The sequence below is a fragment of the Microchirus variegatus genome (assembly GCF_963457635.1).
Source record: "Microchirus variegatus genome assembly, chromosome: 14".
In the NCBI taxonomy this organism is placed as follows: Eukaryota; Metazoa; Chordata; class Actinopteri; order Pleuronectiformes; family Soleidae; genus Microchirus; species Microchirus variegatus.
Window position 1 is genome coordinate 13506429 of NC_139815.1, and position 26217 is coordinate 13532645.

The 26217-nt window shown below is 41.7% G+C and overlaps 1 protein-coding gene across 1 annotated transcript in view; it reads right to left on the reverse strand.

Annotated features, from left to right (window-relative positions):
- Positions 1–25030, reverse strand: part of igdcc4 (immunoglobulin superfamily, DCC subclass, member 4) — a gene marked incomplete at its 3' end in the record, with an annotated part of 49145 nt that extends 24115 nt beyond the window's left edge. The window contains exons 1-2 of the mRNA XM_083901213.1: positions 24951–25030; positions 5152–5463 (exon numbers count right to left, since the gene is read on the reverse strand). Of these exons, the coding sequence (XP_083757339.1) occupies positions 5152–5463; positions 24951–25017 (379 nt within the window). The 5' untranslated portion in view covers positions 25018–25030. The remainder of the gene's footprint in view (positions 1–5151; positions 5464–24950) is intronic.
- Positions 25031–26217: the final 1187 nt, after the last annotated feature.

Genomic DNA, 26217 nt, shown 5'->3' on the forward strand with positions numbered 1-26217 from the left:
CTTAAAAAGTAGATTTGGCATAATATGTCCCCTTTAACGCTCTCTCCTTAACAAATCCAATGAATGTGTTTATTTACATTTATTCCACGCAATTATTTCAAGTATCTATTTCTGACTTCTAATACATTCAGTTTAAAGGCTGTTAAAGGTACCATTTTACATTCGTAATTAAATTTAAGACTTGTTTAGGACATTTAAATGTCCTTGAATGTCCTGTGTAGGAGAAAATTCGACATTAATCAGGTTTGGAATATTTCCCTCTTCCAGGTTGAGCCTTGGCACGGCACCAAATTTCATCACAGCCTCGATGCTTTTTTACACACAGACAGAAAAGCTTTCAACTGCAGGGTATTACTGAGCACCAGGGGCCAGCAGTGAGCACTGTCTGAGGGCCTCTAACCTCTGACCCCAAACAGGCTGTGGGAGAAGAGAACAAAACTGGTTGGCTGTCCCAGCTGCTTCGCCTGCAGCTCTGACTAAAGAGTAAAGAACAGAAGAGGAGGGGGGGATCACAGAAGGGGAAAACAGACAGAGCTGAAGAAAGAGGTAACCAAAAACAACAACACTTCCAACTGATATAACCGGGCTACAAATTACATGTAGCCTACTGTGTGTTTTAATGAAATATGCAAATCGTAAAAATTATTTGTATTAACGAATGACACTAAGCAGAAAAAAGTGATTAAGACTTTTCTGAGTAGTGATGAGGGAATGCGATATAAGTGTGAACACATTACCCCGATAGTAACAGTCAACACGTCGTTTATTTTCTTTCAAAGATCCCTAAACCAGCAGGGTTGTCAGCACAATAATCAAACCAGTGTGACGTTTGAGTAGCAGCTGTTTTCAGAGTGTAAAACATTTCCATCGCTATCCCATATCAACCAAATTAACGAAAACCCCGTTTCATAAACTTGTGTCAGAAAAACGTGTAATGGAGTAATGATGCCATCCATAGAGCCACATGTCATCTGACAAACAACACTATGTCTGACTTAGTGACAAAGGGTTAGCAGCAGTTGTCACGTCTGGGTGTTTTAAGCGATTCCCCAAATCCCAAACCTTTCTTAAGTCTCACTATTTTCTGAGACTCGGCAAACTAACCCCATCACACCAACTGTTAGACATGGCAACAAACTTGGCCATCTGTGTTTTCCCTTTGCACTACAGGAACAAAGTTTCTCAATGAGTACACAGAGGCAGGCACACATGCCGGGCCATTGAAGCAGAAAGCATTTGATTCATTTCAGAAAAAAAAAAAAGAAAAAAAACTTGGAATGACTGTAACATGGCAAGATTAGGAAGAGTTGATGATTAACCCCTCCCTCTTTAAGCCATTACACACTGTGATGCCCCATGTAAACACACCACCTGTAACACTGCCAGAGAGGAGCTGACAGGGTGCCAGACTCACTGAGAGTGTATGTGTGCAGAGCTACTTGCATGCATGCAGCCTCCTGGTGCCTGCTTGTGATTACTGGATCACTGCATGCATTCAAGCATACGTGAGTAGTGGACAACAGCTGATCAGCGACAGAGGCATTAATACAAATAAGGACAAGAGGTGCTCCAGAAAACACTTGATGGAACAATGGCAACTGGGCTGGGCTTCCACCCTCGCTCCGTCAAAGCATAATCATATTAGCCTTTTTCCCAGGGTTCCACGAGTGTCACCATGCCCATGCTGTGAAACTCTGCAAAGTTGACACTTGTTCCGCTCAGGTTCGCGCTGATACAACGGGCGAGATTTCTGAGTGACACTCTCGGGAAAAGGTGACATATCAAGCCACGGGGTCAAAACATGTCCAACTGTTACCTAGCAACAAGGTCCGTCTACAGTTGAAAGGAACATTTTCAGGCACCTCTCTCGCAAAAAAAGTGTGTAAAGCTTTCATGCTTCACGTAAAAAAATGACCCATCTTTTCTTTTTTTCATTGCTTCCCTCCCACTATCTCTCTCTCTCTCTCTCTCCCTCTCTCTCTCTCTCTCTCTCTCTCTCCTGCCCTTGACTTTACCCCAATTCTCTCTCTCTCTGTCTTTGTCTGTCCCTCTATCTGCCCCACTCTTTGGCCCCAGAGCTATCATATTGCAGCGTTTTTCCCCTCCCCTTGTCCAAGCAGATAATTCTACCCGTGACCTCTTTGCTACCCAGCTTTCAACCCATCAAGCGTGACCCAAGCCTCAGCGGATACATGCAAAACCTCCTGGTGAATAATTGCACTTGGAATAATTTTGTCCTGCTTAGATTTTTCCAAATTTGATAAAATTGCTAAGTTATGTCTGTTCTGACATGCACTTAGGAATGGCAGCAGTGAAATAATCATAATAAAAAAAAAGGCCATTTATGGACTATATGCTGATATATATCAGCTGGGACTGGCTCCAGCTCCCCCCTGCAAACCTCAAGTGTCGGATAAAGTGGTAGAAAATGAATGGATGGAGGGATTTTTTCACTCAAAATAAAGGTTTTAAGATAGAAAAAAAACCAGTACACAATATATACTTCAAGCTTTTTACCTTATTACAAGAGGCACACCTTCACGTGAACATTTTCAAGATTTTCATTAAAGTGCAGTATATAATAAATCTAAAGCAACTGGCCATAAAATCCTCCTAATATGTCACAGAGACTCAGGAATAATGTTCATATAACAAACTGAACTCACCAACAACAACAGTACAGCCAAAATATTCACATAAAAAAAAATATTTTGCAGACTGCAAATCATGTTTATGTTTTGAAATCACGTTTTGGCATGTGGCGCCACCTACCGCCGTCTACCAATCATTGCAGTCAGTAGAGTCTCAGCTTCAGAGCCACCACGGGTTGCCAGTTATAACAATGGCGGAGAAAACAAAACCTAAAAGACTTCTGTATTTTGGATTTGAGTGTAGTAACCGTTTTTTGCCACATCCTTACATATGGCACCTTTAAAATAATGATAAAACATGAACAGCATTCAAAACAACAAACAACACCGTGCACATATGAAGACGATGCAAATACAAACTATTTTAGCACCAGAGTAAACACACAAAAGTATACAGGAGAAGCACTGTTATAGTATCACCTCCTTCACTTAAATGCAATGCTCCAGTGTCCTCATCATCAGAAAATGTAATGATCAACCTCAGTGGTTCTCAAACTGTTAATACCAAGTCCCACCTGAGAAAATATTGAGCTCTCGAAGTTACACCATCAGCGCCAACGTCAAAGTTACAGCTCCAGACTTTTCAAAGGAGGCAGATTTATTTCCAATAAGATAAATCCTCCTCCTCCTCTTCCCCACATATATTTTAGACACTGGTATATTAGATTAAGATGGTGCGAAAGATAAGGTCACTCTAATTATTATCTTCTTTTTTTTTATTATTAGTTTTGACGCCGGTCAAAATTCCTCAGCTCCACTCGATCACATACCCTGGTATAATATGCAGCATTACTGATTTTACAACCAGAGGAAGCTCACGCACCACTGGTGGTACACGGTACCACAGCTTGAGAACCGTGTTTCATAAACAGCATCGTCATTTGTCCATCAATGTCTGCCACCTTGGCAGAGACTGAATATGCAGCTATTTTAAAAAAGAGGTTTTCGTCTAGTGTCTCCCTCTGTCTACAGCTGAAGGTTCACCATGTTTTTTTTATACAAGGCAACGTGCATCATATCCTGCAACAAGTAAATAACCTGAACCAACGGGCTTTCATAATGTGTTTTTTTACACACAAGTACACTATGTTCTCTCCTTTGTCTCATTTCTGGCTGTGAATACGCAGTAGGAGATGAGAATGCCCTCTTAGTGTCAAAGCGGTTCAGCTTGGACCTCATGCCCACTGCTCATATCTATCTCATCGCCTCTCCCCGCTGATTCAATTCAAATCGTGCACACATATACCAAACGTACACACATGCACGCTCACACACACACAAGTGGAAGGTCACTCTTAATGGGCTCTGAAGCCTTTCCTTTCACCATCACCACCAACTCTCCCCAGCCTTTTCCACCCTCCCACCATTCATCCAACATCCCACCCCCCTCTCCCCAGCCTGCACTCCTTATTGTTCCCCAAACAAGAGATCCTCATAAATAGGCATGTGACAGCTGACAAAAGTTTGGAATCCAAAGAGGATACTGTCTCATTTTACACAAAGCTAATGACTAAATAAAGACGACCACTTAGAAGTGTGAGGGAAAGAGGCCTTTTTTGTAAGGGGGCGATTAAAGAGCCCGTCTTCTCATCCCTCACGCCTGTTCATTTCTCTCATTTACACATTATACTCGCCCTCTTTTTGTCTCTCTGAACAACAGTAAAACAACAGACCCTTCGCTAAAGTGTGGACCATGTTTCCAAGAACACCTGTCTCCAATCTGTGGCACAGGAGAGTCAAGATCATCTCCATCTATTCAAGGACATTCCCCAGACAAAATCTTGCATGTCACATTGTTCTCTGTCTCTCTTAGTACATGCATGTGTCTTATCTGTGCATCCATGGCTAACGAATGCTATAAATGGACGACTGAGTCAACAACAATTTTCATTACCTGACAAACCAAACGATGGTTTGACCACCCAGAATAGATGCACAAGCACACTCTTAGAAATAAGGGTTCCAAAAGGGTCCTTTTACAATGGCTGAGGTTCTACCTGGAACCATTTGCTTCTGAAAACCTTGAATAAAGGGTTTTAAAAGGGTTCTTTTAAAAGCCAAATAACCTTATATGGTTCTACTTAGCACTTTTATTTCTAAGAGTGCAATCACCATTTTGTATGATAATAAATGTGTGACAGTGGTGAATATGAAAAGCATCATTTTTTTCCAGGTAAAGTATTATTAGACTGAAGCAAAGCAAGCTCGTGCTCTTTCCTGCAGAGCTGGATCAATAACACTCAGTTGGCTTTGCTTTGAATAATCCGTGACAACAGGGGAAAAGGCTGGTAATTATGTGTGTGTGGGTGTGACAATTTAACACATTACAGTGCATTGTCTCGACATCAATCCATGAACTTCCTTCGTTGAACTTAACCGGGCAGACGTCACAGACTCAAGAGTTCTGAACTTCCAGCTCAATTAATCATATACATGTGTGAGTGTTGAAGGAAACCAGAGTAAGTGAATGGACATGCTCTGTGTGTTGCTGGATACCTACTTGCCATAAGTACATTCACAGTGCGGCTGGTGAGGGCTCCATGGGTGCTGGCACTCACACAGCTATAGCCCCCCTCCACGTCCTCTGCAGGGTGGCCATCGTGGGAAGACGGCAGCAAGAGAAGGGATCCATTGCCCAAGTTCTGCAGGTATTCCCCCTCCAGAGGCAGGATCTGGCCATCCTGAAGCCAGGTGATATTGAAAGGTGTCTCGCTGGCCCCAAGATTGCAATCGAGCAATAGGGGCAATCCTGGCTCCAATACTACATGGCTGGGCCCAGCTCCACAGCTCAGCTCCACCGAAACAGGCTTTTCTGTTTGGGGGGAAAAGGAAGAAAACTGTGTTTACTATAGGGTCACCTTTATTATATTATACACTACCAGTCAAAAGCTTGGGGTCACTTAGAAACATCCTTATTTTTGAAGGAAAAACACCTTTTTTCCCAATGAATCTAACATTAAATGAATCAGAAATAAACTCGACTAAAACGACTATTCTAGCTGCAAACGTTGGGTTTTTTAATATATATATTATGTATATTTGAATATGAACATAGGTGTATAGAGGCCCATTTCCAGTGTTCTCATGGTACATTGTGTTTGCTAATCGCGTTAGAAGGCAATTGGATGATTAGAAAACCCTTGAAAACCAATGATGTTAGCACAGCTGAAAACAGTTTTGCAGGTTCTCTGACGAAAGCAAAGTTTGAATGGCAAAATTATTATTTGGAGTAAAAAATGTCTAATCTTGTCAATGTCTTGACTATATTTTCATTTTGCTACTCATTTGATGAATAAAAGGGTGACTTTTAATGGAAAACACAGAAAAATTGTATAGGTGACCCCAAACTTTTGACCGGTAGTGTACACTATCTATTGCATTTGTCAGTGTATTTTCAGTAGAATGCAAATATCGAGCCTCATTGTTTTATTTCGCTGCATCACAACTCGACTATAAAATGACGACTCCATGGCTTTTAAACGTTGATCCGGCTCATCCGTTTATGTTCACATTTTTACATGTGCTCCATTTGTCACATTTGTGTCAACTTTATCTATTTCAGGTTTTGACAATTTGTCATTTTCGCAGCATAACACAACAGAGAAGAGTCGATAGCGCTGGCAGCACAGATGGACAAGGGTGGTGCATTCCAGAGGCAGGGTGTTTTGGGGACAGAGAGAGAAAGAGAGAGAGAGGAGGCCCAAGGAGGAAAAGGAGAAGGGGGAGGAGCTCTGCAAATTAAATGAGTGCAGAAGCATGAAGGGATTTGTATGTCAGCAGCAGGACATTAAAATCACAGGGAGAGGGGAAGTCCTGCAGTGAGTGATTGATGAGCTGGTGTGAGATGAGCAGCAGAGTGCTACATAAACTGCAGTCCAAGGAGACCACAGCAATTTAACCCTGCTGATACCTGATCGTGATTTATCTTGCAACACTTATCTAAAATGACCCAAAGTGTTTTTATTGAGTGCAAACTTAATTTAAAATGAAAATTGCAGATAATTAAACGCAAGTGAATACATTTTCAATGGTCTCAGACAACAACAGAGCCATTTATTATTTCCTCTCGACTGTAAAAAAAACCAAACGATTAATAGGCTTAAGTTTCATCTTTTCCATTTATCTTAATCAACTGATTTCCGTCCTACTCTCTAGCTTAAAAATGTAAAAAAGACACTTTTACTTGGTTTTATTAGGAGCAAAATGAAAATGGCCAGAAGAAGTGGGTCTTAAAAGGAGCAGAAAAAGACGGAAAAACTACAGGAGGAGAACGGTAGACATCTTTAATGAGGAAGCTGGTCGAAAAATATCAATGAAAACGAGATTAAAGAAGATGTAAAAAGTCTGCAAAGTATTTGACAACACTGACAGCATTTACAAAGCCCTTTTAGGAGCTCTTTTCACAAAAAGGACCTATGATTTATCTGAAGCTGAAAAAATATTGTGAAAGGTTAAGAAATATATTTTACATCAAGTCATGACATGACTTCACATGTGCCCGTGTAAGTCGTCTCATTTAAACCTCCCCTTTACAGTTCATTTCATAAACCTCTTTGAATCTAATTTAAGGAGCATTATTTTGTCACACGGGCAGACACACACACACACACACAGGTTTATTCAGCTTCTCTTTCTCTAGCGTTGGATTAATTAAGTTAATGGTAGATGGTAGAATTTTTCCCTTGATTAAATGAGGCCTGAACTGAACCCCCCCCCCACCACCACCACCTCTCAGTGTATCCTGATGAAGAGGCTGGGTAATGCAGGGAAATGCTGCTGCACCTTTCTGTGGCACACACATGCATGGAATACACATGCGTGCACACACACAAGTGACGAGATACCAGTACACACACACACACACAGGAAGTGCATTCACAGTCTTGGTGGAACAGAAACACCCGCCTAAACACACCAACAGACATCACCTCCACGGCTCCTCTCTCCCTCTCTCCCATTTCAACTAATTAGGTTTCATTAAGTCATTAAAACGTTAGCAGCCATTTTTCCAGCTCAGAGCCAATGGTTTCACTTGGCAAGAGGTGGGGAACATTCTTTGCTGTATATGGAAGCCATTATGTCTCACTAAAGTGGTGAAAGGTGTGATAAGGTGCATGCAAAACAAAAAGAAAAGAAGGGGAAAACACACCATCATCTAAACCCGTGTACAGCTAATTATACAGTACGGGCTCGCCAGCCACTTTATTACATACGCACCCATTCAACTGTTCATTCATTGCATTAATGTGAATATCTAAACAGCCAGTCACACAGCAGCAGCAACTCAAGCAACTGGGTTTGTAACCACGGTCAAGACAACCTGCTGGAGTTCAAACCGAGCATCCAAATGGAGAAGAAAGGTGACGTGAGAGATTTGAATGTGGGATGGTTGTTAGTGCCAGAAAAGCTGGTCTGAGTATTATTTCAGAAACGTAAAGGGGATATATTATGCAAAATCAACTTTTTAATCATTTGAATACTTATATTTGGGTCCCATCAGTTGGCAACTGTGAAAAAAGATGACTCACTCGTGTTTGTGTGGTCCTCCTCATTCTAAGTACAGGAGATAAAACATGCAATGTTGACTTCCGCGCTCATTGGATTAGATTTGTTGTCTCGCTGAGCCCGGCTTTGTCCGTAAAACATGCAAGAGTGCTGGCGAGGGCAACAGTATCCGAAAACCGGAAGTCCGCAGAAAGTTCTATTCTTGGCTCCACAGTGCAGCAAAGAGTTCTACACACACTTCCAGCCTCAGAGGATTTATCTGTCTGGATAAAGATTGTATATGACAGCAATGTGCTTGCTAGAACCCTGCAAATTATCACTTTTCCAAATGCTAACTGCTGTTAGCTTCCAGTAGCCTCTGTGGCTGATGTCATTTCCTGTCCCATAAGTTTCGTTTTACTTGTCACAAACAATGTTCAATTAGGACACCAGAAATTGCAGCAATAGGGTATAATATGTCCACTTTAATTTACTAGAATTTCCACACACAACCATCTCTACGGTTTACAGAGAATAAGAAGAGAAAAAGAGAAATAAGCCAGAGGTCCAAGGATAATAAGCCACACCAATTCAAGATGATAAAAAGGGCAACAGCAACTCAGATAACCAGCACCAAGGTCTGCAGACTACCATCTCAGAATGAGCTCACGTCAAACCTTGAAGCAAATGGCACTACAGCAGCAAAATAAAACCACCTTTGGTGCCACTTCCAGGCCTGTCAATGGGGAAGAAATATTGAAAAGTAGAAGATTGTAAAAATGTTGCCTTGTCTGATGAGTCATTTGTATGGTAGTGTCAATAAAGAACATGGATCCACCCTGCCTTGTATCAGTGAGATACCAGGCTGGTAATGGTGGTGGTGTTTTTGAGTGGGGAATATTTTTTGGGGGGGAAAAGTTTGGGCTACTTAGTACCACCTGAGCATTGTTCAAACACCACAGCTGACCTGAGCATTGTGGCTCAGCACGTGTGCATCCTTGCATGACCACAGTAGTCATCATATTCAGTTTTCTCGAACGTACAAATTTGTTCCAACATAATAAGGGGATATCAATTCAGTGCACTCTGGTATGTTTCGGAACAGAAGATTCATCATGAACTGTATGTGCAGCCAATAAATTTGAAGCAACCGCATGACGTAATCTCTGTTGGAGGTTTCTACCATGAAGAATTAATAAAGCTATGCAAGTCAAAGGAAGTCCAACCGGGTACAAGCAAAATTGGCCAGGAAGACTAAATGGAAACCCATATTTCAACAGCCAGACACTACCGTGACCTACTATCCTTTAAAAAGGTTGAGGTAAGCACACTGAATTACTTATTCCCAGTAGTGGGTATTCATTTGGGAATAAAACTCTTTGATATTCACACACATTTGCACCCGGAACCTCAACATGCCCTGAATTTGTCACCGGGATTGCGCGCGCGCATAATCACCAGCTAACCAACGTGCACACAAACACCTATTTCAATACAAACATAGACGGACTCAGACTATGTCTTTCGTGTCTCATGAGGACACAATGTGGTGAACTGGGAGGATCTGTGAAGTGGCCATTTGGCCATTTAACTGTACAAGTGGGAGCTGCTGGGAAAAAAAAAACATGATACACACTCAGGATGTAGTAGTGGCTGTGCGGTCTTGCTGAGCTGTAGTGAATGGATTGTGATGGCACTGAGCCAAGAGGTTCATCGCTCACTCATGTCTCGAGAGAGAGGACAGCGGAGATGAACAGACAACGGGAGAAGATCTGGATTTTTAATAGCATTCACATTGTGCCAACAGCAGTGATTTGAATTGACTAAAGGGTTGCATGATCCCCCATCATTTTAAATTACCTGTTCATATATCAGCTAGAACACAAAGGTAAATAAAAAGACTAAAAATAACACAAATAAGGAGTCTATCTCTGTCTGTCCTGTCAAACAAGTGAGCAGAGCAGAGATCGCCATACCATATATATATATATAACACTTGCTGGCCCATTTCTGTTAATGGCTAACCTATTCTCAAAAACATTTCGGGAACATAGGAGAAAGAGGAGGAGCAGGGGGGAAGGAAGGAATGACCAAAAGCAGTGAATATTTCACCCGCTCAAGCTCAGTGCCATCAGAGAATGGACACCCCATGACCCCCAGGGCCCCAGCTCAGGTTTCCACAGCCTCTGAAGTGAGGTGATACAGTACCTCATGTAGAAAAAGGGCGATATGCACAAAGAGACTCATCTAAAAGGGTCACGAAACGAATGACAAGTGCATTTTCTTTCAAACCCTGATGCTGTTATTTCTGTGTTATTATACACACACATTTATATATATACATATATATATATATATATATATATATAAATGTGTGTGTGTCCATTATCTGGACAATACAGCCTATTTTGAGAGTTTTACAGCCATGCTGTAACATAGTAGTTAGTAACACAGTGTATACACAACATACATAAGTCAATATTATATATAAACTGATCAATTCTCGTCCCATAATGACCCACCACACCAGAATCAATTGGAACCAGACAATGTATACAGTCAGGCCACATTTACGTATATTTAATGTCAAACTGATTCACGCAGGCAATTATCAAAATCTGCCAACAAACACATTTCCCATTGAAAAAAATTAATAGATTTATTTCAGGAAAAGAAATTCTAACTTAAATATCCAGTGAGGCTACTCAGATAACAATTTCATTTCACATCTAATAGCGTATAGAGAAAGATAACTCCACTGTTTCATACAGGAGCTAAAGCTCAACTATTGCCTTGGTGACAGATGTGTTTTAGGATGTCACTGAAAATCAGAAAAAGGGATCAAACCAGGATCCAAGAGCAGATTAATTGCATTACAGTACAATATAGCTGCATGAAAACCATCCATCATTTATGCTTTCACAAAACATGTAAAACAAACATGTTAGCACAGGAAAACAAGTTTAACATTATATTATAACTGTGAATATTGGGCACAACAAGTAAATCCTATCGTTTGGATCAAATGTAAAGGATTGTTGTCATCCACTGTCATCAACATAACCCGGCAGAGCCAAAAAATTATACTATAACATTGCATGAACAAGAGCGAACTTCACATAAGTAAGTCAAAACTGAAAAAGGTGGAGAACGTGTGGTCACGGAGAAAGATGACATGAGACAAAGAAAGTGACTCCGAATAACAGAATGAAATGGAGGGTCGACTTATACGAAAAGAGCAGCCTTGAGATGCAATGAAAGAAAGCAGTGAAATTAATTACAGACACTTTTGTGAAGAGGGACCACGAAAGCACTCAAAAACCATGAGCCAGATACATCTGCTAAATTGGCACGGCGGTTGAAGTCAATTGCCGTTCCTTCCTGCATAATACGTCTTGTATTGTGTTTGTAGGGAGGCCTTGTTGTAGGACATCACCGAAACCTTAAATACAGGCTAAGTGAACGAGGACAGATGGTCTGATTGATAGCACTAAAAAGTGACTGTGTGTGCGTTCCACCAAACCTCAAACAAATTTGAACAATTGCCTGGGTATTTTGTCCATCATGTCTTTGTTTGCTCACTCAATTACCTCATATTGATAACAAAATAAAACAAAACAAAACAAAAAAAAAAGCCGCCATTTCCTTGCGGCCAAAACGAACCAGTGTACGAATAAATCGATATTTTGAAGCCACAGTTGTGATAATCTGAGAAGAGAGGCAGCTTGAAGTAAATCCCTGCAGGGAGATGGTGACTAATGTTTCAGCATTCAAGTGGAGATGCCTGAGTAAGAGCCAGAAACTGCCACTGTCAAAATATTTAGGCCTTTATCTTTAAAAGCTCTGTCCCGGGGCCTTTCACTTACAATGTTAAGTGCTGTCACGAGTCTGAAATGTGCCGCCGTATTTATTTAAATTGATCGTGGCGCAATATAAAAACCCCTCTGTTTACTAGTTTAGTGAAGCTATACAGAGGGCTTAACATTTTTTACTGAATCCACAGTGAGATCGTGAGTCACCCAGCAATCTGAACAGCTGCCGTGTCGGTTGTTAACTGTTCCAGTTGTGTTTTCATCGGCTACTGGCGTCTTCTCACACCAAGTCATCCTCAACACACACACACACACACACACACACACACACACACACACACACACACACACACACAGATTTTCATGTTCAGAAACACACAGAAAATAATAATAATAATCTTTTGACTCGGACCATTGGAACGTTTAAAATAGTTCACATGTACAGACAGGGCAGAAAAAATATTCGAAAAGTGTATGCAATTTGTTATTGAATGGCAAACTGTTGCAGGCATCTTTCTAAATGACCTCCCTTGAAAATGGAGCGAACACTCGTCGACTGTGAGAGAAATGTGAATATAAAAATAAAGAAAATGCAGTTTTTTTTTTTTTCTGTTATTCACCTAACTGATGAATGAAGTGACCTCTAAATAACCCCTAAATTATGAAAACAAGACCCATTTATACATCTGTCAAACTGTCTTTGCACTGAAAGCTGTACTCTGCTGTGAAGTAGGACAGTACACATTTGATTTCCATTTATGCTTCAGTGATTTGATCTCAGTGAGATTCTACTTCCTCACCGTCAAAGTACCAACAATGACAACCAAATGTGTCCCTCTAAACTGTGTGAGAGAGAATGAGACAGAGAGACGGGGGACAGGGACTGACTTCCTCCAATCACAGGGCAATGTTCCCTCAGGCAGGACCTAGGAGCATGGGGCCCCCACATGGTTGTGTCAAGTGCCAGGCCCACTTTCATGAGTCAACAAAGCAAGCAATGAAACCAACACGGGGAGTAAACAAGGGAGATGTGTATCGGGAATCTGTTCATTAATGCAGCGGCACAGTGAACGTACAGGAATCCTAGAAACACACGGTGCATGGGATTGGCAATATAGAGTGTCACAGCGTGCAGCACAAAGGGAAACACTGGAATTAATTCTGTGGAAAATGGATGTGTGGATGCAAAGATCGAAAAAAAAAAAAAAAAAAAAACTCAGATTCTGCACTGTGAGAGAGGCACATGCATTGTACGGTGCTTATGTTACAGGATCAGAGTCAAGCATCTCCCCCAAGGTCAGGAAGATGAATGGATGCTGCGATGAGAAGACTTATGCTCATTAGGAGATCAAATATGCGACTGCAGCTATTATGCTCACAGTGGGTTCTCGCTAATTTTCCACCAGTGATTTGAGACAGATGTACTATAATATTCGCTGCATTCCAATGAGACGGGAAGGGCAGGTAAATGATGATCAAACCCTTACCCCATATTCACAATACACAACTTAAAGAGTTGGAGAGTCCCCACACGAGACAACATGATTTCTCGCGGTTGGAGTTGTCAAAGACTTATGTATTTTTCGAAATGAGACCGGGTCTGCAACACATCACGTCTTATATATAAATATATTTCGCCAGCCTCTGCCGACTTGCAACGCCAACGCCACTTAATGAAATCACGATACGCGTAGATGATGTATCTCTAATGGTTTGTGTCCCGCAGTCGTGCATCGTGAAGGATGTCTTGTCTTTTATGTTTCGCAGTGGTGTTGTGATCTCAGGAAAGAGAGAGCGGAGGCAATGAGAGGTTTATTCATTTTACCTGGCGGAAAACGGTGAAGGGCGTCAACTAAGCTTTAATAGACCAAGTGAGCGCAACCAGACAGTTGCTTCTCACACACACACAGATAGAGAGAGAGAGAAGTAGAGTGTGATAATAAGCATAAAAATGATGAAAACATATTTACCATTAAAACAGCTACAGAATGACAATTATATGAAGAAACTGCTCCTTTTAATGTCTAATAACCACACGGCATAACGTATCGCTTCAGCTTCACTGATCATTCTTAAAGTAATGAAATCTTTAAATGCAGATGATTGTCTTCCTGATAGCCTGCACTGTCAATGCAGCCGGGGCCGCGATTCAAATGACGATTAGAGTCGAGTACATCACTCTTAGTGTGACTGTGACCCAAGGATGTGCTCAAAATCCCATCATGTACACTTACCGAACACGCTGCGGGGCAAACACACGACACTAAGTTTGTTACTATTGCACATCGTCGGCAGGGTGAAACTAACCTGTGTCACAATGGTCTAATCGCAGCTCACATTGCATGTTAGTGGGTGAACAACAATCCCACGCATGGCGAATTATGTTTCACAATGATAGGATGAGTCTTATTTCTCTATGTGACTAGGACCTTAGTCACTTAGTAGAGTGAAATAAGACTACAAGTAAAAACACACAGGATTACAGTTCTTAGAGAACAGATCGTTTTTCTTTGCAATACAGAGTCTGGACCAATATTGGCTGTGCCGCCACGTCCAAGAAATACACATTTCTGGACACTTTTTGGTCAGCTAATCAATTTAAATATATCTATAAAGCAAGTTGTGCGAGTGTGTTTGCGTGGCTGTCCGTCTGTCTGTCTGTGACAGGCATATCTCGCTGACCGTTTGTCAGATCGCCCTAAGATTTTGGCTATGGGTTGAACATGGCCTGATAGTGTGCATCCTTGATTTTCAAATTTTTTGGAGGAATTTTAATTTTCACGGATTTATCATGCTGCACTTTCGCTGATTTATCACGCTACACCAGGCAGGCAGCGGCTCATCAGCAGCAGCTGCGCTGTCTGGAGCAGGGAGGTGAGAGTGAAGAGGCTGTCCTCACGGTGGGTGAGAACTTTTCACAAGGTTCACCGCAGAACATGGTGTTATACTAGAAACGACGATGGGTCCATTCACCAATACGCAAGCACATATTTATTTGAACCTGTTTCGCTAGCTAGCTACGTTAATGCTAATTGAAAACGAAAACATTTGCGTTGTGCCTAATGAGGTTGCACAGTGTTTGTATTATATTAGCCTTTACGTTCCTTATCATGCATTACCACAACTGAAAAAGCTTCTTCAGCTCCCACTATAGGAATACATACTTGCTATGGGCACTGCACTAGTATAAAGCATAAAACTATCTTTATATGTAGCTGTGTGATGGTCTATCTGTATGGATCCAGTCATGTTTGCATCATTTACATTTTAAAGAGGTGTATATTATATGTAATATATTTATACTGGAAAAACACGAGGAGGAAAAAACTAAACAAAGAAAAAGTCTCACACAAAATTTATATGCAGTATTATGCAAGTCTGGCAATGAAATCTCTCTTTATCAATATCTGTTCATCAGGTACTATTAACAGGCCAAGGGCTAAAAGGCCACGACTGGAAAAACACCAACAAAACTAATTTAATTTAACAGCCAAAGAGAGCATATCATTTGAATTCATTGCAGACAAAATGGAGCTCAAGACCTCTATTGTATTCATGCAAACACTTCCGAGCTTAAGATTGCCGCCCTGAAAGCACGAAACGGCGCACACGGGGCACCATAAAAAAAAAAAAAAAAAAACATATTCACAGGACAAGTATACTCAGCCCAGGGCATCTTTAAATAATATGCATCCTAATTTAGCATGGACTCTCTGGGGAGCAGATCAAGATACACTCACAAATTGCAGCCGACACGCCCACACTTACACACAAACAAGCAAGCACAGGGCGTATGTGCTTATGCAAACACACACACACACACACACACATAATTTACTGCAAATATCTAATAAGCTACAGGCACTCCTGTCCGACAAGCTCTGGGTTTAAGTCTCAGGAGATCTAAGTATTAATGTTCTTAAAAATGCATAATGAAAAAGTGGAAAATGAAACGCTTGATCCCGAGGAAAAAAGTTCAAATAAGACTAATTACTGGAACACAGTAATTAAAAGGGCTATTTACATGAATACATAATTTACAGTTGAATTAATAAAGCTTTTCCATGGCACCATTAAGGTGAATGAGGAGTGAATGTATACTTTACTGCAGGGCATTACAGAAAGCAGGTACAGTATAACAACAACAACAACAACAATAATAATATTGTAATTTATACCAGCTTTCAATGTACCCAAGGACAATTTAGTTGGGAATAAACAAAACAAACAAAGTTTCCTCACCATAAGAACCATAATGGAAGTTTCCACACATAAACCATCACAGGACCGTCAGATATTAGATTCATGCAGAATGCTAAAGTGCAAAGGGCCAAATGCAAGACACACTGCAGACGGTATACATCCCCCTAACAATTCAATGTTTAATATTCTATAGCTGCTGCTATACAGAAGGTTGAACAGCTGGCCCTGTGGTCTAGACACAACAAACTGGAGCTGAACACATTGAGAACATTTGAGATTAATTCAGGAGGAGGCATTGACAGCAAAGAGCAGTAGAACTAAAGGTGAAAACACCCAATTGACTCCATCATAAAAAAAAAAAGCACAGCCAAGTATCTTTCAGCTTATGGCTTTAGAATAGCACAGTGTAAAAAAAAAAAAATCTCTCCGAGTCCCCATTCAGATGGCAGGCTTCTTGAAAAACAAATCACAGTTTTTAGCCTCCCCACAGAGAGCTGTACATGTGTCTTTGCAAGGCTGAGCACTGACAAGGTGGCGTCAGTAAACGAGAAAAGACTGACAGTGTCTTAATTTAGCAGAATACCACTTGCGGTTTCATCCGATATGTCTTCTTTTGCTTTGGGGCTTTGAATGTGTACTACGTGCGTAATGGAATACAATGTTGGCTATAATATTTCAGACTCTCTCCAGGCTGTGTTTGTTGTGAGGTGTGCAAAGACAGACTAAACGTATCAGCATAAGAAAAGGAGACAGGAGAGGATACAACAAAGTACAAAATAATGTCTGTGAGCCAGAGATGACAGTGATAAGGTTACACTTAGATGATTACATATCATACTGTTATCATTTTGATATACAACATAGATACTGTGTGGCTTTAAGTGCATACGATACAGCGTAGTGCACTAGTTTTGTAAGATAGAGTGAAATAAGCTGTTTATTTGTTACCTGGAGGCAGTGTGATATACACAGCATATTAAGAGATTAATGAGACCATGGAGATGTAAAGTTAATGTGTAGTGGTGGATGAGGATCATACCAAGAAGTGTTTTCATTTGGAAGATCAAACCAAGGCCAATAGATGAGAGGATATTAAATCTATATTTATATGAGGCTCCTGCTGCAAATGTAAAAGTATTTTTGCCAAAAAAAAAAAGGTCATTTCATTTCATGTGTTATTTTAAACTGCAATGATGATGCAAGTGTTATCACCAAGGGAGTACTGGTACCTTGTTGGAACAGTTCAACAAACAAATGTTTATTCAGTATATTTCAGTATTTTCAGCCTGATATTGCCCCAGGTATTTTGACACACCCTGAAGGCAACATAGTGCAAGAAAACAGATGCAGAAGAATATTGGGGAAGAAACATGCAGAAAAGGCTCAGAGTAGGAGACGCCAGCTGAGGTGGTTCAGGCATCTGGTTAGGATAGAAGCCACCTGGACGCCTCCCTGGAGAGGTGTTTTGGGCATGTTCTTTCGGGGAGGAGACCTCAGGGCCGACCCAGGACACACCAGAGGGATTATCTCCTGACTGGCCTGGGAACGCCTTGGGATCCCCCCCCCGGAGGAGCTGGTGGAAGTGGATGAGGAGAGGGCTGCCTGGGCTTCCTTGCTAAGGCTGCTGCACTCTTAGAAATGAGGGTTCCAAAAGTGTTCTTCCACAAGGGCTGAGGTTCTACCTGGAGAAATTTGTTTTTCAAGGGTTCTTGGTAACACTAATGGTTCCAGTAAGAACCATTTTGATCAAGAGAACCCTTTAAAAACCCTTTCCTGAATAAAGGGGTTTAAAAGGGTTCTTGGTAACAATAGGGTTCCAGGTAAAACCTTTATAAAAAAGGTTCTACCTGGAGCCAAAAAGGGTTCTCCTATGAGGACAAGCCGAAGAACTTTATATGGTTCTACTTTTATTTCTAAGAGTGCAACCCAGGACACAGATAAGCGGAAGACAAACGACGACAACAGCAATTGTCGTGCAGAATATCACTCCACTATCAGTCAGTAATGCAACTTTTGTCAACAACGACTTCTGCGACTTCCCTCTGCTGCAAATTGGTATTTGTGCAATTAATGGTAACTTTAAATGTCACGACAAACATTTTTTTTTTTTAAATCCACCATCTCTGAACCCGACATCGTCGCTAGATTCAACGTTCAGCATGTAGGCCCTTGTGTAACTGAACATCTCCGTGATATTTAAGCGAGAGACTGGACTTTGCACTACAGAACCCTGGTGCACTGTGTGAAATAAATGGTTGACTCAAAAAGCAGTTCCCTCCCACCACCACGTCTATAACACAGAGCAGGGTCACTGCAGCACAAGGATTCATACAAGCTAATGTTCCTCTCGTGTTCCATGGATTTATTAACTCTCAGTCTGACCTGAGAAAACTGCAAATATAACAATGTTATTTTTTTTTACTTGGACAGATATGACATGTCGAGTTTTACATTCATCTATTTTATGATGAAGAATAAAACTGTACGTGTCACAGAACTGATCGCAGAGAGGTGGATTAAAGTGATTTAAAGCAAGCTTAATCAGCAGTGTAGTATACACACAGGTATATGGAGATATAATATACAACATGGTCAAAACCTTTCAAGCCGAAGTGTCGCCATTTGTCTGTAATCAGTCAGTACACCATCCATGAAGCGTCCAGTTTTGCAACTAAATTAAAATAAAACTAAACCAAATGTAATTGGGTCTTAAAATCCATAGAAATTAGCGCCACTGTGAGAATAATAATTGGGGCTTAATGAACAATAACAATAAAAGCATTGCAAAAGGTATTTGAACTGATGTTTTTAGGATTATTTGGTTTTCTTCTCTCACTTTTAATTATTATGTTATTACGCAGAATATGTCACACGAAATAATAAAGCAATAAACCAGTGCCATCAAAGTAAGAATTGTGTGACACTGGTACACTGGAAGGGGAGCCATCGTGATTAACCACTAGAATTATCAGAGCATTATTGCCTGAATCTGCAGCTCACCTTGGCTTTAGAGAGCTTTACAGTGAGTTTTTAGCTCACTGTGCACACTGTTTGGTTTGCAGCACACATCAGACGGACAGAGATATCTGGTGAATGTACAGTCGCGGAGCATTTGGCAAATATAAAGCCAGATATCTCCCCCAGGCACTGATGGAAACCCAAAGCAGAGTTCAAACAGAATAAGTATTGGCCATGCATTCACCAGATGGCCTGAAAATAAGGCTGAAACTGGAAAGAAGAAACTTTTTCTCGGGAGTCCCCTTTATCGGAGTGTATTACTCTTGGGTTTCTCCCACAGAAAAGCTGTTGAGACGATGGATGGCACTCGATGCAGCTAACGTCAATTATTTTAATGATTCTGCCCCTTCATCACTCATTGCTGCTTCTGCACTTGTGTTTCCATGGGCAGCTTCCTAACACACAACAGTAAATACTAATCAATAATTCCATTATTGATCCGTTATGGAACGAACAATGATGTGGAAGTGAACCTGAAAGGAAGTGTTAACACAGCTTTCATCCACAACATACCAGTCAAGTTGAGGCCAAAAAAAACAACCAATAAAGTAGTGAATGTTATGTTATCTAGTCTACAGTTCTAGCACGTCTCGACTCAGCTCCTGTCAGATCTATTATCTTTTATCTTGAAATGCAAAGGATTATTGTTATTATTATTATTATTTTTCTGCCAAATGAATCACATTTTTGAGGCCTTTCCCATGCTCCAAAATTCAACAATTGTTGTGAGTGCATTAGGCCTGGTGAAAATTTACATATTTAAATGGTTCGGTGAAAAAGCGTGGAAAATTGTGGAAGTGGGAGGGGCAAATAACTGCTCCGCGCCACAAAAGAGGTTAGCCAGAACATCAGCTTTAACGTACATGCACGAAACTCAGTACACGTCAGGAAGGTCAAAAAATCTAGAGAAGACAATACCTGGTACACTCTTAGAAATAAGAGTTTCAAAAGTGTTCTTCTACAAGGGCTGAGGTTCTACCTGGAACCATTTGTTTCTTGGTAAGGGTTCTTGGTAACACTGGTGGTTCCAGTAAGAACCATTTTGATCCAGAGAAGCCTTTGGAACCCCTTTCCAGAATAAGGGGTTTTAAGCGGGTTCTTGATAACACTAAGGGTTCCAGGTGGAATCTTTTATAAAGGTTCCACAACCAGAGAACCAAAAAGGGTTCTCTTATGTGGACAAGCCGAAGAACCTTATATGGTTCTACTTGGCACTTTTAATTCTAAGAGTGTACCTGGTGCTTTTTTAGAACCTGCGCTGGCCCAAATCGACTGATTGGCATAGCGTCATGAGCACGACGTCCGACACAGGGATCAAACCAAACAATGCCGGACTGTAGATCAGTTAAAAAGACTTAAAAATCCCGAAAACATGTGTTCTCCAACATTTAGCAAGGAAATTTCGAAAATCTCAATATTTAACAGAAGAGTCGCATTAAACGCAGTTTAGCACAGTCGTGCTGTGATGACCCACGTTGAGGACATGGTATGGATTAATGGAACCCGAAACGTGCCGAGCCGCGTCATGTCGAGCTAGTGACTGCGTCATCACTTTCAAAGGTCACCGTTTCTGCCTGTCCGGACTAAAGCACACTGGCCTGGAGTTTTCACATTCAAAGCGACACTGCAGCATTTTTTTTCTTCTAAACGCGTAGCCCTACTCTGCATACAGGTTCCTTCAGTGGAAGAACTGCTAGCCCAGCACACTGCAAAAGAAAAGGGTCTGAAAGCAATTTAACATGTTCAGCAGAAAGGTTCAGCGATGGAGAGACTGCCTCTGGTCTTCTGTCCCATGTTGAAGAATGTGTCAGTCTAAGCTCATTTGATAAGAGGACAGAGAACTGCTATACCCCCCCCCCCCAAATAAAACCCTGAGTATTTTCCAGCTTCAGCCCTCAGAGGTATCCAGAATAATCACTAAAACACTGCTAGCATCTCTATGTGATGGTATACGTCTTGGTGATCCCACGGTACCCCTCTCCTGCCCATTCCCAAAAAGCATTTATCCGATCAATGTGCTGAACGTCCAGGTTTTTTTTAGCAGGAGAAACCACTTCTGGATGTGTTTGGGGGGGGGGGGGGGCGTTTCTTGGTGTTTTCAGCCATATTCCAATCCTTTGCTGCTGTCTCTCTTTACCAGCACAGCGATGCCGTTACGTTTCCACAGAGATCCTGTGAACTCATTTAGCAGCGGACCTGAATGTAACGGACATGTATTTATATTTAAAAGTTAGTGCACGACAGCTTCAATAACCTGTGTACGAAACTTAACACTCAAACATATTTAAAGCGACCCTGCCTACTGCAGCTTTAATTAGAAGTGGTTTCGTGTAAATGCAAAAACTCTTCCATGAGATGAAAGAATCGCAGAGAAACGCGAGTGATAGAGAACGAGAGAACATATTTTTTTAGTAGGAGTTTTTTTTCTTACTATGTCTATTAATAACTGAGCAGAACTTTATTGACAGCGAAACACACACGCACTCATTGGCTTTGAGATGTGTTAAGTGAGCTTGACGTTATTTTTCAAGTGATCTTCAGAGAGGGGCATAACAAACGCTTTGTTTGTGGACGTCGCAGTGGCCCTTGCCCTCAGATTCGCCCCAGCAGCACCCGTCAATTCATTCAACATCCCAGAATCACCCCCCCCCCCCACCCCCCAGCCCCCAGCCCCCACTCACAGGCAGCTTCAGTTCCCACAACCACCAACACCGATGACATTCATGCTCCAGTTTCAAACCTAACAAAACACTCACAGAGAGAGAGAGAGAGAGAGGATCCTGAACAAACCGAGTCCCCCTTCATGATGACTGTTTGCTGATCCCGATGAATAATGACAAAGCCAAACAATTATTTGTAAATAATACATATTAATATCTTCATTTGATTTCAAAGCGTGACGCTGCTGTCAGCAGAGCTCATTAATATAAATTCAAATGTTAATTTTTGCCCTGTGCAAAAATAACAAAACAAAACAATGATGCCAAGTCTTAATTATCACAACAGATGCAATGTCATGGCATGGTCCCACCATACCCTCTTAGAAATAAAAGTGCTACGTAGAACCATATAAGGTTCTTCGGCTTGTCCTCATATGAGAACCCTTTTTTATAAAGGTTCCACCTGAAACCCTTTTAAAACCCTTTATTCAGGAAAGGGGTTTTAAAAGGGTTCTCTGGATCAAATGGGTTCTTGGTCCAGGTAGAACCTCGGCCCTTTTAGATGGAACCCTTTTGGAACCCTTGTTTCTAAGAGTGGAGCAAACTTTCAGCGATCAATCTTTTAAGTGCAGTTAAATCAATTTCCCCCTTTTGCTCTTATCGCACACGTCCTCCATCACAAACGTCATCTACCTGCAACAGATTCCATCATCGAGATGCGATCACCCCCAGCGTGGCATTCACTCTCCTGTCAGGAGGATCTCAAGGGAAGCAATACCTTATTCTGTCTCTGCTGGTGTCTGTTGGACATGATACTCTTACTCCATATATATATATACATATATATAAATTATACCCTCTGACCTTCTAGTGCTATACAGGTGGAAATCAGCAGGGTTTTAAGCTAGGTTTATTTGCATAACTGGGAACAGGTGAAACAAAATGATAATATACCACACAGGGGAGTGATGTCTATCTGGGTGATATATGCTAAGTATTAGAAGAAGTAGAATATATTAGTTCCACCTTCTGCCACAGCAATCCGTTTGCACTATATATTGCTGTGTTTCTCATCAGCGCTGGTTGTGACAAGTGCAGAGCAAGACATCCCAGAGTTAAGCAGCAGCATAGCAATGGTGCGATGGAGCTCCAGCCCAAAAACACATGACAAGAATAAACAACTGTGAGGAGGGTAAAAAAAACTTGAAATAGTGCGACTCGCCACAAAACACAACAACAGACAGCGTTGAAATATTCACCACGGACCAACACGTGTTGGCCGGCTCCACGGAGATTTAGGAGGGGTTCAAAACTGGTGCTGCTGTATACACTTTTTTTTTTACCAAATAAAAAGTAGATTTCTGGTTTCACCATGAGGGAAAAACACAACAAATAAAAGGTCAAATACAGGCTGCATCCAAACTGTAAAACAATTCTTTTATAAGATCTGTGTTGCTCGCTCTCTCTCTCTCTCAACACATACAAAACAGAAGAGTTTCCACCCCTATAGCTCAGTCTTAAAGGTCCGTGCAAAGGCAACACAGTAGGTATATTGTCAAATCGTCTTCGCACATCAATACAACCTCTGTTACCACTTCACCTGTGGCTTGTTTCGATGATTTCACACAACTGTTACGCAGAATTAGTCTTAGCTCAGTCATTCAACTACTGAGTGAGAGGTTTTCACAAAGGAAATATTAGGCAGGGTCAAATTAAGTTCACATAATACTCAACAAAAATATAAACGCACCAACTTGAAATGGTGAACAAAAATAGAATGTCATGACATTTGCTCAGATTCTTGATGCATTTTGTTTACGGAATGATTTGTTTTGCTCAAACCCAGTAGTCCAGCGTCAGATTAGAGAGTATTTCAACTCACGAGAGTCATGGAGCATGGCAGAGTGGTGGTCTATATGAGTGACCAGTACACAGACACTCCTTATGGTCTGGTCAATAAAAGGGCACACCAAAATGTGGACTTTTGTCACTTGTCAATTATGCCACAGAAGTCACCAATCATGAGGGAGCGTGCCATTGGCATGCTGAGTGCTGGGTTATGCGTTTACAGCTGTGGCAACACAACTGAATGTGCATCATTCCACGATCATTTCAGGCCACGATCGACAACCTGGTGATGTCCACGCATCTCCGGTGTAGCGCTCTGCGTGAGGCTAACAGTGGACACACACACGTTATTGAAGTTTGTGAACTTAGATCATCGACCCCCATTGTGTTCTTCCTGCCATTACTCCAGGACTTTTGTTTTGAAATTGATCCTAATGCTCGCATAATTAAAGCCACTTTATTGATAAAGTTGTACTGTTATTTTAGTTACTCTGTTTCGTCACATAACAATAACGACAAATTTTTCTTCTTTCTTTCTGCAGGTAAGCTGCGCATCTGTCACATTCTCCTCAAGTCTGAATCATGTAAATCTAATGGCTGGACTTTCACCCACCAGAAGAAAGTGTGTTTATTTCACTTTTTTTTCCCCCTCATGCAACCTTTTCACATAATTCCTGACTTTTTGAGCCACATGTGGAAAAACTAGTCTGAACATCACTTAACTGTGGAGCAAAGTTTTTTGATATTTAACTGGAATCACCACGTTTTTGTAGACTGTGATGTTTTTTTTTTCAGCTCAGTGACGCGTCCTCCGCATCAGGATCCATATTCCCAGTTTAATCTAAACTTCCCCGGTCAGTGCAAACCCCCTCGAGCCGCCCTGTGGCGACATTCAGGTTTGCTCCTTTAGGCAATGTGTGCTACTGCTGCTGCTGCTGCTGCAACTTCAACATGTCATGTCTGAGCCCCGCAGCCCGTCCTGAGAGAGACACGCATGAAGTGACAGTGCACCACTCTCTATCATAGGCAGCAGAAAGGCCACATGAGGTGAACACATGTATGAAATACAAAGAGGAGGAGGAGGAGGAGGAGGAGGAGAGGGGGGGACTGGACGGACCGCGCAAGGTGCAAAAAATCGGTAAAACAAAAATAACACAGCCCCACTTTTATTTGCGAGCAACCGCACTTTATAGTGTCATACTATGACTGTACTGCCTCACACATGCACTCCACCGACAATAAACCCTCCGAATTAATAAAGTGAGCCGCTTTACCTTGCTTGGATGGACCACAAAACAGCGAAAGAAGACACAACAGCCAGATTGTACTCTCCACCGCCATGTACAGTCTTTGATTTCCACCAGTGGGGTAAAAGCAGCGTGGGTCTATAACAATCAGCGATATACCGTTAGAACGACACGCATATAGCGGAATGCGCTATTGTCTCCTCCCGGTGCGTAAAAACAAGTCTTTGAGAGTGTTTCGGTCTCTTTTTGCTCCGCGGTGCCGTGGCGCTCTCCTCACAATGCGGCTGCGCTGCTCGGCCGTCGTGTCTCTCGGCGCTCCAACGCCATGTTGCGAACGAATGTTAAGTGTGTGTGTGTGTGTGTGTGTGTGTGTGTGTGAGTGAGTGTGTGTTGGCTGCTGCTGGTCCACACACACACACACATGCGCGCACGCACACAGACACGAGCGCGCGTGCACATGCACCAGACACTGGCTGGCTGGTCGAGTCCTGAGGAGGCTGGTGATTCTCAACACACCCCTTTTTCTTTTTGTTCGGCTCCATGTCTTCCACTAACAGTTGGGGAGAGATCAGGTCAGAGCGGGTACGTTACAGAAACACTTCAAATCCGATTTTTGTCAAGAAATATATTTTACGCCCCCCCAAGCCACCCTCTCTCTCTCCTCCTCAATCTCTCTCTGTGTCTGGGACCATGCATCTGTTATTAAGCCAAAGCATCAGTAATAACTGATCATGCGTTAACCCCGAATGAACCCAGTGCTGGATGCTTTGGAGCATCACACGTTCATATGTACATGTTTCAATGAGAATCTTTTTTTTTTTTTTTTTCTTTAATCACCATCATCATCATCATCTGCCATCTTTAATGTATATACTGACATATTATCGTTGTGTGTGTTTAATGTCAACAGTATGTGTGTGTGTGTGGGAGCATGCACCTTTGTTTACGCACATCCATGGACACGCATGCATGGATGCTTGGGTGTGATGAAGCAGTTCCTAAAAAAAAAAAAAAAGGCAAGAGAGGCACATGTTCTCCATGAGCAAGAGCAAGCAAGAGGAGGGGTGTGTGTGTGCGTATGTGTGTGAAGGGGGTGTGGGTAGAGGAGGGGGGTCCCAGTCCCAATCAATCAACCAGCTCCTCCTGCACTGAGGCAATGCTGAGAGAGAGAGAGAGAGAGAGAGAGAGAGAGAGAGAGAGAGAGAGAGAGAGAGAGAGAGAGAGAGAGAGAGAGAGAGAGAGAGACCCACTGACTTTTTCCTTTTTTTTCCCCTTTCCTTCTTTGCATGAAACC